The following is a 15,421-nucleotide window of genomic DNA, read 5'->3' as shown; positions in this document are numbered from 1 at the left end:
CACATTTAAAAATATATCGATATATCTTTCATATTGATATATCGGCCAGCCGTATGTTCGCCAATAAAATTTGCCGATTCATAATTCATTCATACTATTAAAATCAAACAACTTTATCATGGAGAAATAAGTTATTATAAGGCAGTTTTTCTGGAAGCCCACAGACAACATGAACTTAAGACTGGACTATTTGCCCTTTGACCTCTCCATCTCTCTCCCAGCCTCCATAGTGGAGCAGAAGTGGTGGTGTCAGATGCATCCGTGCCTTGACGGGGAGGAATGCAAAGTACTTCCTGACTTGAAGGGCTGGAGCTGTGCCACAGGGAACAAGATAAAAACTACTAAGGTAAGTTGAAGAAACAAACACTTCCATGGTGCTATATTAACCCATTTAGGCCTAAAACGCCTGGAAAAAATGCCCGAAAAGCGATTTTGAAAGAGCCCCCTAAAACCTGAAGTTTTTCTGGAAATTCAACAGAAGATTTTTCAGCCTCTTTAGCAGATAGAAATGATATTCAAAAAGTATTTGAGAGCTTATACCCATGGCTTTCATGAGAAGTTGAGTTTATTTATCCAAACCATCAACAAACTCAGTGATGTTACATTTGACAGAATAAAAATCCTATGCATAATACTAATACATGCCCATTAGCAAGATGCAAATGCCCCCGAGCACTACTGTTATACTGTGGATTTCTTCTTCTTCCTCTTCCGGACGCAATTTCGTCCTGCTACTAGTCCTACAACTTCAAAGAGTTGCAGGACAAATTATACATTAAAACGTGCGGTTTGATTGGGATCGGTGTGCTATTACTTTTCTCTATGGAATACGAATTTTTCGCGACATAAACTGCCCAAAATTCTGCATTGAAATGAATGGGACGGCCGAAAGAAAATGAGCGATAAAGAACAATAATTGGAGATTTTCAAACGTCTACTTCTCTGGCATAATTTCAGCTAGAGACTCCATTTAAACTTTAAACAGTAGACACAAGTCTTGTGTATTGGTGTATTAATCCACGTTCCGATAGGCCATATAGTTTTTTATCAATCCCTGTTCAATGACCATGATCATTTTTGGAGAAAATCTGAGATTATAATGGATGTGTATTGCATGGAATGTTCGTGTCACAGTGTGTGACATCATCGCCAGAGTGTAGAGGGAGAGAAAAAACAGTCAAAAAATAAATTTGAAAACTGCTCCAGGCCGCAAATTCCACTCACTCACAATCCTCTGGTAAAGCTGTCAGAGTTATAGCTTGGGCGTAGGATGCACAGATGCGCCACCAACACGCACCAACAGCCTAATTGGCTCCCATATTAAAAACGCAGGAAGATTTCTGAAAAAGGGAGACGTAACGTTTTTTTTAGATCGCTCTAACAAAGCTACTTTTTCATTTTTCTTTAAAAAAAACCCCATATGTAGACGTTCAGGAAGAACTCATGACGCTCAAAGTGAAGTCGGATCAATGATAGGTACTATGGTTTTGCCGAAAATGCTTTCTGTTCGAGGCCAGAAATTCCAGTCTGTCCACCTCTGCTGTCACTGTGCCGGAACAGGTGTCAGTTAATTCTGTTGATTGCTTTGATCTGATTGCCTTTGATCTTTGATGTGATTACAGTTACAGATACACACACACACATGCGCGTAAACACGCACACTCCTCACACATGCATACATATGCTTCAAACTTGCAGGCACGCACACACACACACACACACACACACACACACACAAATGTGCGCATAAGCGCGCACAATCCTCCAGATACAAGTTTCACACACACACTCTCTCACACACACACACACATTTTGGGGTTAAAGGGCATAGTTTGAAATCTCTGAAGAATCTCATCATAGTGTACACACTAGTGTAGCCCCCGTGGCCCTTTCAGAATTTCCCCAGAGGAAATTTTCTAGTTATTATTATTATCTCCAGATGGCCACAAATCTTTCTGTTCTTCGGTGAAAATATGTTGTCTAAAAAAATATTCCTCATCCATAAATCCCGGTCTATTAGTTCCGAGGGTTCAAAGTCTGGATCAGCAATAAAATCATTGGCGCTGTTTTCATCTAGATCGCTTCCGTCACTTACTTCTGAGCTCCCTCCGCTATAGTCTTCTTTCTCCATGATTTCAAAGTTCTGGAAAAGTCCCATGTTGCATTGCGACACTCCCACATGTATTCTGTTGCATTTCATTGGCCAAGAGACCGAAAATAGGTGGAAAAAAACTACAAATACTACAAAACGATGAACCTGGTCTCACAGGAATCCGTGAAATAGCCACGGATTCGCTTAACTCAAAATCTGTGGAATAGCCACGGAATAACCCAAATTTCCGTGAAACTGACACAGATTTCGCTACAATGCAAGTTAATGACAGTCATATCCCGTGGCTATTCCATGGATATTTTTTCCTTTTGGTTTGTTCGAAGTCACGTGACTTTCAAGGTCCCGGCGGTCAGAACAAAAAACATGGCGGACAATTCTCAGATTTTTTGTGAAAAAATCAATACTTTGACTTAGTTTCTGCATAAAAATGGACTTTGATCACATTTCTAGCGAGAAATATATGTTTTAATTTCTAAATATTCACTCAGTGAATGTACATAATCACTTTTTATGTTGGAATAGCCACGGGATATTACTGTCATTAACTTGCATTGTAGCGAAATCCGTGTCAGCTTCATGGAAATTTTAGTGATTCCGTGGCTATTCCACAGATTTTGAGTTAAGCAAATCCGTGGCTATTTCACCGATTCCTGTGAGACCATGTTGAAAACGACATATCTGCTTTCCCGGCTTTAATGGTAGAATAACACAACAGTGCTCCCGGTTTTAATGGCAGAAATGAGATAATGCTTTCCCGCCTTAAATGGGTTAAAACCTGTTGAGTCTGACCTTGTGCACTTCCAACTCCTCAGAGTCAAGTGGCTGTGGCTTGTGTAACAGCCATCTGGCCTGCCTTTACCTAAAAACAGCTAATGTTTGCAGTCGTCGCTGGGACCCCTGGGGCCTATAATCAATGGGCTGCCATGTCTCCTTAGCACTTTCAGGCCACTTTGAGCACCCAAACTGGCCAATTACTCACTCCAATTACCTGCTTTTAACGTTGTAACATGATGCGCGTATCCTTCACTGTGTTATGACGACCGTAGACTTCAGTTCTGCCTCTCTCCATGTACTTAATTATTTAAACTACCCGCACCACACCTGCCTGGAGCCGGGAGCCTGGAGCCTGGGGCTATTGATTCAGGGACTTGTCGGGACCTCAAACTGGGATATATATATTATTTTTTTTCTGTTGGTCCTGAGTTCTGAAGCGCGGCTGAATGACTCTAAACTGAGCTACAGGCCTGTCACAATTAATTACTTTATCCATTTATCGTTCAATATATAAAAATTAACACAATAGTTTTTTTCTGGACTCAATATATTGTCGTTTATATGCATGACTCTTTGTGCTTTTTGTGTTGTGTTTAAAGTAATGCTGCAAATGTTTGACAGGCAGTATGAATTACTAGGGCTGGGCAATATGGACCAAAAGTCATATCCAGATATATTTAGGCTGAATATCGATATACTATATATATCCTGATATTTTTATTGCAAAGTGTGAGCAAATGTTCAGTCAAAGTCAAATATGAATAATATGAATATGAAATGTCACAAGTAGTTTTATTGAAACCGTTTATTTAAGTAAACTAAAAAATACTGTAAAACAACAGGAGTACCTTTTTTTTTTTTTTTTTTTTAAATCAAAGCTCCATAGAGTGCACATTTAAATAAATATATCTTCAATAAAAATAGCCTATGAAATAAAATAGGCCAATCTTTTTCTGAAATAAATACATTTATCTGAGAAAAGAATAACGAACATTACAAAATAACTAAATATGACAAACCCTAGTAAGGGCAGCATTTATATATAAAGAAAGAAAAGAATTTAACTATATCGATATATGCAATATGGTCTAATTCCATATCACATTTATCTTTTATATCGATGTATCGCCCAGCCCTACTAATTGCCGAAAAATAACTATATTTCGCAAGCAGCCATTCCAGATGTTTGTATGTTATTTTAATAATAAAATAATATAATACATAATGATTATCTCATTGCAGTGTTTTTTAACAGTGGTGTTTTTTTTTTTTTTTTTTTTTGGGTTGTAGTTTATTTATTTGTTTAATTTATCAAGGTGATTCTAATATTTTTTTTCAATATTTCAATTCCAATTTTTAATATTTGAGATTAAAAAAATAATTAAAATAATTATGGTCTAATTTCAATATAAAACTAAAATAACATTGATAATACAATACTATCGTTAATCGTGATAGTTTAGGGAAAATATTTTGTCCTAAAAAATGTGTTATCTTGACAGATGACTAACTATCAGACTCTAATAAAGTATGAAAGTTAAACATATCTTTTCTTTTGTTGTCTTTTTTTAAAATGGATGGCTGGAAAGATTTCTGCGGACAAAGAGCAGCTTTGGTAACGTCAGATGCTTCACAGCGGAGCACAGGTAATGAATCTTTGTATTTTCTCATATTTTTAAGCTTTTTAAGTCTTTATTTATTGTTTACGACAGATAAATTCCCAACAGGTATCATTAATGTGTCTTGTTATTACTTTACTGTACAAAAATAATGTATGCATGTCATTTACTGCAGTGATTCCCAACCGGGGGGGGGGGGGGGGGGCGCCAAAGATCCACGGGGGGTCGCGAAGCGAATTGCAAATTTACTAATTAAAAGATTAAAGTGGGAAATCTCCGCAAAAAAGTCACAAATTTATGAGAAAAAAGTGGGGAAAAAAAGCAATTTTTTTTCTCGCAGATTCAAGAAAAAAGTTAAATTTACTAGATTGAAGTGGTAAATCTACGTGAAAAAAGTTGCAGATTTATGGGATTGTTTTTTTTTTTTTTTTAAAAAGCAACTTTTTTGCAGATTCACCACTTTAAATCTCATAAATCTGCGCATTTTTTTTCTCGTAGAAAAAATTTAACTTATTTATCAAAATATTATCCCCCTCCCCCGGGTCCGTATGTTTTTTTTACACATTCTGGCCGTATGTAACATCCTCCAATATTCTCTTGGGTTGAAATATGGAATTTGCAAGTATTTCAAAGAGTGCCCTATTAAGTGTTTAATATATACATCTATACCTATAAATTTGAAAAAATCCCACAACACACAGCAAGGCTTCATGCAAGCTATTTCAAAAATAAGTAATTTAGCATATAAGTGTAAATTTAACCTCTTAAAACCGAAAGTCCAGACAAACTTGGTGTCCTGTAAAAGCAGAAACTACGCTGATTACAAAGATATGTGTGACATCACTGTGCGGGGCGGTATCGCCAAAGTTAACAATGGTAAAAAATGTGGGTCCCTCAAGAAAAAGGTTGGGAATCACTTATTTACTGCATCCTGGTGCCTCACATTTTCATTAAAATGGACAGTTATTAAGCATATTTCCCAGTAGTGTAAGCACTTCAGAGATAGAGAGAGAAGCCAGAAGACGATCCACAAAGACAACAACAACCTGTTCAAAGCATCAGCATTACCCGGCGGATTTATCCCGCGCACCTTTGAACTCAGCCAGAGAAACAAGTTCTTTAAGTTTCAAATCTTTCTGCATGCTGCTTGAAGCAGCAGGGGGGTCGGGCTTTCTTCTTCACCTCTGCAGAGCTGTTGGGAAAACAGCATAACAACATAAACCTGGAACCTCCAGCTACACTGACCTCTTTTGCTCTGTATCGTAAAAGCGTTCACACACAGCGGAGACACCTTGAGAATTCACCGTGAAAACAAAGCTGTGAGTGGCTACTACAAATCCCAGGACACAGCAGGGAAGGCACTCGTCCACTGGAGAGTGTCTGACATGCAAAGATGCTGAGACACAGAGTTAATATGTGTACGTTTACAGCCCCCACATGGCAAAGAGAGGTAACAGGGTCATTTGGATTTGTAAACAGAAAAATCCTGGAGGTGAGAAGAAGGAAGAAGAAGAAAACACACAACTTACAGTACTAGTGATGGCAATTTGGTCTCAATTTAGTGATTCGGCTCACCAAGAAGCCTCTTTCAGCTCCCAAATGGCTCTTCATTTTGCTACTTATACCTTTTATAACTTTATTTGACTTGTGATTTGTATTTGAACACAAATATCGCTTAAATTTCAATAAAGTGCTGTAGCCAATTGCATTTACAGTTGTAAAATCCCTTGTTACTCTCTAACTGGCTTGAAGAACCACTCTGCTACACAAAGCAGATAGAAAATGCCTATAAAAACCTAAACATAGAAATTATAAAAAGACAGCTATTGGCTATTTTTATTTTTTTTATTTAACACACACACACACACACACACACACACACACACACACACACACCTAACAAAACAAGTAAAGTACTGAAAAAGTAAATGTGTTTTGTTAATACCAACTACTGACATCTGGACAAAAAAACAAAGAAAATGTTGGTATAGAGTAAAAATAATAAATAAGCAACATAATAAAAAGGAATATAATACATGTGCAGAACAGAAGCATCCAACAGTTTTAGGTGTCTCTATGAATGAACCACCATCATCTATCTAACTAACTTTTTATTAGTTTTTTCAGGGAAGATTGGCATTGAGGAAGACTAATTATATATATTATAGCGTATTATTGTCACCGTCTCAGTGCTGCCACCCCGCCCCTCTCTGCTTGGTGGTATGATCCTTGTCAATCCTCACATGATTGGTTCACACAGCATGCACGTGACACCCGTAGAAAAGTAAAAAAAAAAAAATTAAAAGAATGGCTCGCTGACAGACGTGAGCCAGCTCCCATCGTTCACTTAAAAGAGCCGACTCTTTGAACCTGCTCGTTTGCAACTGACACATCACTATAACAGACTAACTGAATGTCCCCTCTGGGATAAATAAAGTCATTTTGACTGTGAATTTTGAATTTAAAATGAATGCAAATTGCCTATGGATGTCCCTTGATAACAGTCACTTTACGTTTTAATTTGTGGCGAGTGCAACCTGGTAGCCCTGACCAAGGTTATAATAGTTAACGAAAACTAGGGGAAAATAACAATAATAATAATAGGGAAATAAGAGTTTTTAAAAAAAAAAAGATAACTAACTGAAACTGTATCGTGTGGTTACAAAACTAATTAAAACTAACTAAAATTACAGTGGAAATGTCCTTCGTTTTCTTCTTTGTCAACTTTTTCATACATAATCCAGTGTTTTTATTAGAAAGAGGATTCTGTTAGTGAACATGCAGGAACACATGATAAATATGTTTACTGAGACTGGGATGTCTACACTCCAACCAAAATTCAAAACACCTGGAACTATAAGAGTTAATAACCTTATTGGGGCTAATATGTATAAACCAAAGGAAATAAAGGCAAAATTTATTATGACCTCTTTGAATCTGGCACCCAACACATAGCCCATTACAAAAAAACTAAAACTAACACTAAAACTAATACAAACTAAGCATTTTCATAAAATAAAAACTAAACTAAAACTAGAAAACTCACTCTAAAAACGAAATTCACAACGAAATTAAACCTAAAACTAATGAAAAATCCAAAACTATTATAACCTTGGCCCTGACAGTTACACTTCATTTGAGTAAAGGTGAATCTCTTTTTGCTTAATTTACAGGAAGATTCTCACTGTAAAATCCTGCCTAGTGCAGGTTTAAAATGGCCATAATAAGAAAACCAGCCTCGGTAGTTAATGCGCGACACACAACATATTGCTGAGAAGGACACTGCGGTGTGCCAATTACACGGCTGAATTACACAAACACAGGCCCATGCACCTGCTGTGTTAAATCTCTCAGCCAACCTTACTTCAGGCACTAAATGGAAATAAATCCTTTGCCAGTTAAATTAGCACTTGTCAACCACCAATTAAAGGAACGCAACACCCATTGAAGACTTAGTTTTCCTCTCAGTATTTTTAGCATTGTTCCAGACAGTCACTTGCATAGTGTTAATGATTTCCCCCCTCCTGAAGTGAGAAGCAGTGTAGATCCATCTCTGAAGACATTTTCTCTTCTGACAAGAAGCGGCTGCGCTCTTTGTCTTTTCAGCGTGGAATTATTCTCAAATTAGTACCACATTAATCACAGTGACAGCTGAGAATGTAAATGACTCTGTAAAGGGAAGAATTTATTACTGCCTGCACAGAGACGGGCAAAGTGCTGCGACAACCTAAATTTATGGAAACTCTTTACCCTGTGTTTGATACGATTATGCAGGTTTTCTTGTCAAGTGATGGCCTGATGGTTTTTGGATTGTTTTGCTTTTCTGCATAATTGAGGATGATTTATAAGACACTGTGGAGTGCGGCGCTGCTGCTGCTATGGCCTGTTCTGTGTCAAACGAGCCATTCGTGAATTAATCTAACTGGGCTGTCAGAGCTGTCTGTTTCCTATCAAAAGTTCACCATCGATAATGGAGCCTTACAAGTTCGGTGACGGCTTCTCTCAGTCCGTCAAACCTACGTGGCGGCTGACAGACGGTCGGAATCGATAGCGGACGTCGTTATGAAGGTTGTTATGTTATGTTCCTTCGAGAGTCTTTTCCAGAATGTACTTTTGGAGGAGCAGAGGAGCTGCCAGTCAGCCACTGGGCTTCATGACAGGCAATTTAATCTCAAGGAGAATGGAGGTCTTCAGAGTATCTGACAGCATCGAACTAGCAGAGAGAAAACCTCAGTGTGAGGCACAAAACTCCAACTCAACAGCATCCTTCATCATGGATACTTCATAACAGTCTAACTGATAGATCGATGTGATGATACATGAAGCCAATATAAGCCTTTTATGAGCTACTGGAGGGATATTGAATCTGAAAGAATTCCACAACTTGACCTTTAAACTTGAATGTTGTCTATCACCCTGTCAGAAGACTGCACTGCACAGTTAGACCTGTGTAGAAGGCAAGAAGAAGCTCATTTATAAGGCTGTTTCCACTACTGCCCAATACCCAGAATGAGGCGGGTCTCACTTGCCGAAACGCCCCTAATTTGAATATGAGCCATCCAGAGCTGACTTTTGACTGGACTTTTCTTCAACTTTTTTCCTTTTTTCATGGGAGAAAAACAGCCCTGCTCTTCAAAAGGGGCCGTTTTTCTCCCCTGAAAAAAGCCTGGTTGCTGATTGGATAGAACGCTAAGCAGGATGTGACGTAGTACTTGACGCCACAACAACACACGCCATTTGTAAAAGCCGGCGAAGCAGTGTTGCCAACTTAGCGACTTTCTTGCTATATTTAGCGACTTTTCAGATCCGCTTAACGACTATTTTTCAATAAAGTGACTGGCGACAAATCCAGCGACTTTTTCTGGTGTTATTGGAGACTTTTGGAGACTCGTTCTTACTCCAGCAGCTCGTTAAGAAGATTAAGAATGAGTCGAAGCGGTACAGTCCTCCTACAGCAGTCTCTCCCAGCTGCAGAGCTGGAGGGGATGTTAACCCCTTAGCCTCCAGTCTGCAAATTGCTAATAGGCTAACGGTTAGCTCTGTAGCAGTACAGTGTGTATGTGCTGCTGCTGCAGCATGTGTTCGATCTCTGTTTGTTTACAACAGGCACCGGACACTGTGATGCCGGTTAATTCACGATCACTATGTGTATGATCAGCGGAGACGCTGTGCATCATTAGCCATGCTGCTTTCCTTATGATCAGCTGCTGACATTGTGCACAGTTAGCGATGACGGCCACAGTTGTGTCCCATGTTTAATCCGCTCTGTATCAGTATAATGTGTATGTGCTGCTGCTGCAGGAGGTGTTCGAAGATGCTCTGTTTGTTTACAACAAGCACGGGACACTCTGTAAACAGTTAGTGTTGCCGGTTAATTCACCATCACTATGTTTATGATCAGGGGAGACGCTGTGAATAATTAGCCATGCTGCTTTGTTTATGATCAGTAGCTGAGACTTTCCCGGTGGCCACTTTTCCCCCTAGTGGAAACACAGCTACCGTATTTAGCATTTTCATATTGTTTATTTGTCACACAAGGCCTTCATGGTAATATGCATTATATCAACTTCATACAAAAGATATTTAAGAGGGAGATTTGTCATTGTATTTGTGAAGCACATTAATGCTCACAATAGAATAAACCCTGGTTTGAGTGACCCTATGGCTTATATCCATAGCATCACCCCTATGATAAACTAGTGCTAAGCCTCTATAAAATGCAAACTGCCAGCATGCAGTTTGTTTTATCCAACTCTTCTAAAGTATATAGCCTCTAAAGGCCACTGGCAGAGTTTTTAGACCTTTAGCCTTATTTTTCCTCTGAAGATAATGAGCTTTCTCACAGTGGCAAACTTTAAAAATATACTGTAAAATGAAAAAAAGGCTTCGCTGTTGAATAATGCATCTGATATTGCAACAGCTTTGCCAACACCTTTGACATGTCAATCAGCGTGGGTGGAAGGCTCATGTCTTCTTGCTCGGATTTTCAGTTGATAAAGTTTTATTACTTTCGGTCATGTCCTTTTCTTTTTCTGTCCAGCCGTGGTATTAGTCTCTGCTCATGTCAAGTGCTCAGTTCCATTGTGTTACACCGCTCAGATAGAAAGAAGCAGGTATTTCTTTTACAATGTAGATGAAAATGATGAAGTATCTTTGAAACAGAGTAAAATATATTCAGTGATGCTTGTGGGGGTAATCTTTCTTAGATGGAGTTTTGATGTTAGCACCGCTTTGATGGCTCTGATTCCATTTTAACACATTTTTTTCTTTCTGTCACAGGTGAACCATCCGTTCTGGTCTTTGTCAGATCATCAAAAGAGAAGTAATGCAAAGGACCTTTCTGTAAATAGAGACTTCCTTTCTTCTGGACTGCAATTATCTTTGGAAAACTCTGAATGCTTCTTCTTGAACTCTAAGGACATGACACACTGATCATTCAGCACTTCTTTTTGAAGGACTGCGTATGATTAGCCTTACCGGACTACAGGATTTATTCTGACATTGTACTGCTTGTAGTGGAATACAACGGTGAACTTTGCCTATGTGTTAATTTCTAGAGTAATATGTCCTTTACAGGGGATTTGCATTGCAAGTCGGCCCGGGTGAACAGCAGGTCAGTTTGTTGTAAGCATCGCAAATATTCAATTCAAAATGTGATTTTGTTTTATCAGTCAGTGGCTTTCTTCTCTAACAACGTGTAGTTTCGAAAGGTTCAGATAAACATGAAAATATGTGGCTGAGTAGCAGATATTCAGGGTGATTTTCAAAGAAATACACATTCAATGTATAACTGAATGTCACCTCTGTCATATTGTATGTGTTTTAAGGATATGTTTGGACGGGTTGATGGCAAATCTTGTTGTACTAGTACTTGTTACTCTGTGCAATGACAATAAAGACTTCTGATTCTAATTCAAACTGTGTGCCATAACACAGAAAGGAAAAAATAAACCTATTCAAATTGAAACTCAGCATAAACCTACTATATCATGAAGACTGCTGCACTGAACCAGTGCTGTAAAAAAGGTATAAACTGATCAAACCTACCAGCTGTTAACAGACAGAATGTTGGATCCATTCATGCTTTATTTTACCTTTGAAAATCACTCTGCCATTTCCTGCCGCTTCTGCCAGATTTTGTTTTTGTATCACAGCTCTTGAGTTGACATTGGTGACAACAGCAATGTAAATGAAACACACAGCATCTGGTCACTGGCTGTGTGATGACAACCATGTTCCCCAAACTGTTTTCGACTTGTTACTCAAGTATGATTTGCTGATCACCTTTCAGTAGGTATCGCTGACACTTCCTCTGTCTGTGTAAGTGATGACATCAGTAATAAACTATGGTTGTGTAACTAAAGCCTTGTGTATTTTTAGCATCTGTACGCTAATGACTAGTTTTTAGCCATGTTTTGGCTCTCGGGATGGCAAGACAGTCCGTCCTTCCGGTTATGGCGGCTCAGTGAACGGTCGGGTAAATTCAGCCCTCCAGTATATTTTGGGATTTAATAGCGAATGAGCTCTATTCGTAGCATTTGTGAAATAGAAGCTGACTAAGAAGAACACGATGTCGACACTGAGAGTCCGTGGACAAGGAAACCACGAAAAGAAACCGACCAATAACCCAAAAGATCCTAAAATGCCAGCCGCGGTTAGCAACAAGTCAGAGCTGACACCTGTAATGGTCGCTAACGACACACTACAGACATCTGAACCACCGTCTTGGTTCTCCGCTGAAATGCAGAAGTTCGCGGCAACAATTCAAACTTCCATTACAACCCGACTACACCAAGTTGACGCCGCACTGGAAAAGATGAGTGAAGCCATACACTCGACCAACACGAAAGTTACCGTACTGGAAGCTAAATGCTCCGACTATGAGGCCACTGCTATGGACCTGCGCCAGGGGCTGATAGAGCTGGAGCGGAAGCACCAGAGAGAAGTGATGGAGCTGAAAGACAAACTGGACGATTATGAAAACAGACAGCGCCGTAAAAACCTGAGAATCGTGGGCTTCCCACATGGAGTCGAGGGGACCAACGCCGTGGACTTTTTGGAGGAATGGTTACCGGAAATCCTGGGACTCCCCGGCCCGATAGAGATAGAGAGAGCCCACCGCACGCTACAGAGACGCCTGAGCGAGCAGGGAGCCCCCAGAGCCTTCGTTCTCAAACTTCTTCGCTACAGGGATGTGACCCAGATACTAGATGCCGCCCGTAAGAGGGGAGAGCTACAGTATGGCAACTCAAAGATTATGATATTCCCCGATCTCTCGCCCAGGCTACACCAAAGGAGGATGACATTCACTCCCCTAAAGAAGCAGCTCCGACAGGCCGGTGTAAAGTACGGGATGATGTACCCGGCTACACTCAGAGTGGACATGCGATCGGGAGGAACCAAATCGTTTGACTCGGCGGAGGCAGCCTCATCGTTCCTGCGCAGGGAATACCCGGAGGTATTCTCATCAAGTTAAACGGGACATTCACGGTATTTTTGTACATACGAAAACACACAAAACCCCATCAAGCACACACATGGTAGATTATAAAGGAGATCGCCTGTCAGGTTAAGTTTTGTGGATACTTGTTATGTATATCCGAAAGACTATGCCGCCGGACTGGGCTTTAATCCCGTTGTTAAAAGGACTACTAGGTATTTTCTGTGTCCTTAGACACAATTACAAAGACAATCTTCCACATGTTCCACTAGGCAGGTTTTGAGAATAAGCTACACTCTCCTAACGTGATTATGCAAATGGGGATTTTTTTTGGGGGGGATTATTGTTATTATTGCTGTTATATGGTTTGGGTTGATTGACAGCTTTCAAGTGGTTTGGCTGCACGTTAATACACTTGTCGTTCTTAATTGTTAAGGGTCTATTCAGGGACTTATTACATGTTCTTTTACTGGAGGGCTGATGCAGCCTAGAGTTTGTGATGCTTTCATCACCGTGCAAGTTCAATGTAGGTAAGAAGACCTCAGCAGGGAATGAGGTCAAAGTGATAGGGGTTAGCTACTACTGGTCTATTCAGGATTCAAGGTTTTTTTTTTTTTTTTTTTTTTTCTCCTTTATTGTTGTTGTTGTTGTTTTTTCTCTCTGGTATCACCTATATTACATCTTACCGCTCTGCTGTACAAAAATTCAGTTGCCCCAGTCCCCACATTAATGTCAATTAAATGATGACAAATACACTCATGCAATATAGATGTTTAACCCTCAATGTTAAAGGTATCAATCACTGTATAAAAAGGAAGCGTATTATTAACTACTTGAAGCAACACCAGATTGATATAGCTCTACTGCAGGAAACCCACCTGAATGATACAGAACATGCCAAATTAAAACAAGGGGGTTATAACCAGGTGTTCTTCTCTTCCTATACCTCGAGAGCTAGAGGAGTGGCCATACTAATTAATAAAAAAATCCCTTTTCGATTGACTTCCACCTATAGAGACAAAGGAGGGCGATGGGTTGTTGTGCAAGGCTCCATTTTCTCCCAATCCATCACTCTAGTAAATATATATGCACCCAATTATGATGATCCCCAGTTTTTCCACGACATTTTTTTCAATTTAACAAGCCCCCCCGTTGAAACTTTTATTGGAGGAGATTTCAATCTAGTACTCGATCCTATCCTAGACAGATCATCAACCAAGCAGACAACTCTAACACAAGCAGCAAAAGCATTGAAAACAGAGCTCCGTAACTTTGGCCTCTGTGATATATGGCGTAGGCAGAACCATCTAACCCGGGAATACTCCTTTTACTCCCCAACCCACGACAGTTACTCAAGAATTGATCTCTTCCTGGTTCCTTTGGCTAAAGCCCATACAATTCCTTCATGTGAATATTTAGCAAGAACTATTTCTGATCATTCAGGGCTTTTGATCACAATCCCCTCCACTGAATCTTCTGGCTCTCTTAAAAGATGGCGCTTCAGTTCTCACCTACTGAATGATTCTGAATTTACTGAGTTTGTTAATAAGCACTTAGATCTCTTTTTTGAGAAAAATCAGAACTCTGCCTCACCTGATGTTGTTTGGGAATCAATGAAGGCTTACATAAGAGGTCAAATCATATCATATACATCTGGCAAACGTAAAAAACATAGATTAAAAGTGGAATCCCTAGAAAAAGAAATAAAACAACTCGAGAGGGAGCATCTAATCTCACAGAGCAAGGAAATTAGACAAAAACTAAGGTCAAAGCAACTAGAATATAACACCATGACCACTCAGAAAATAGAGAATGCAATGAGAAGGATGAAGCAAAGATTTTACGAGCAAGGAGATAGAGCTGGCAAACTTCTTGCCTGGCAAATTCGTAGAGAAGAAGCCCAAAGGGAAATACATATCTTGAAATCAGGCTCTAATACAATTACTAACCCAAAAGAAATAAACAGTGTCTTTAAGCAATTCTATGAAGTACTCTATACAACCCAAGGTAGTTTTCCTGAAAAAACAAAATTATTTTTAGATAAATACGACCTTGAGAAGCTTAATGAGTGAGCAAGAGAAAGCCTAGAGGGAGTCATTACAGAAAAAGAAATATCAGAAGCCATTTCCAAAATCAAGTCAGGTAAATCCCCTGGCCTGGACGGTTTCCCTGTTGAATTTTTTAAGGCTTTTCTACCCAAATTGCTTAACCCCTTACTGTTAATGTATAATCATGCTATTGAAATTGGAAAACTGCCAGAATCTCTAGAACTGGCGCTAATAACAGTTCTACCTAAACCAGGGAAAGACCCGAAATTATGTAGTTCATACAGACCGATCTCACTCCTATCTACAGATTATAAAATATTCTCTAAAATACTCTCATTACGTTTAGGAAAACACATCCCAGATTTAATTCATTTAGACCAAACTGGATTTATCCAGAATCGCTCCCCAATTGATAATGTCAGAAGGT

At 39.3% G+C, this 15,421-nt stretch overlaps 1 protein-coding gene across 1 annotated transcript in view; it reads left to right on the top strand.

Annotated features, from left to right (window-relative positions):
- Nucleotides 1-11,118, top strand: part of LOC131960553 (chemokine-like protein TAFA-2) — a 135,260-nt gene extending 124,142 nt beyond the window's left edge. Inside the window, exons 4-6 of the mRNA XM_059325794.1 lie at nucleotides 222-346; nucleotides 4,477-4,533; nucleotides 10,786-11,118. Of these exons, the coding sequence (XP_059181777.1) occupies nucleotides 222-346; nucleotides 4,477-4,506 (155 nt within the window). The 3' untranslated portion in view covers nucleotides 4,507-4,533; nucleotides 10,786-11,118. The remainder of the gene's footprint in view (nucleotides 1-221; nucleotides 347-4,476; nucleotides 4,534-10,785) is intronic.
- The last annotated feature ends 4,303 nt before the right edge of the window (nucleotides 11,119-15,421 follow it).

This window comes from Centropristis striata, chromosome 22 (genome assembly GCF_030273125.1).
Source record: "Centropristis striata isolate RG_2023a ecotype Rhode Island chromosome 22, C.striata_1.0, whole genome shotgun sequence".
NCBI classification, from domain to species: domain Eukaryota; kingdom Metazoa; phylum Chordata; class Actinopteri; order Perciformes; family Serranidae; genus Centropristis; species Centropristis striata.
This window is presented reverse-complemented; position numbering and strand designations above follow the sequence as displayed.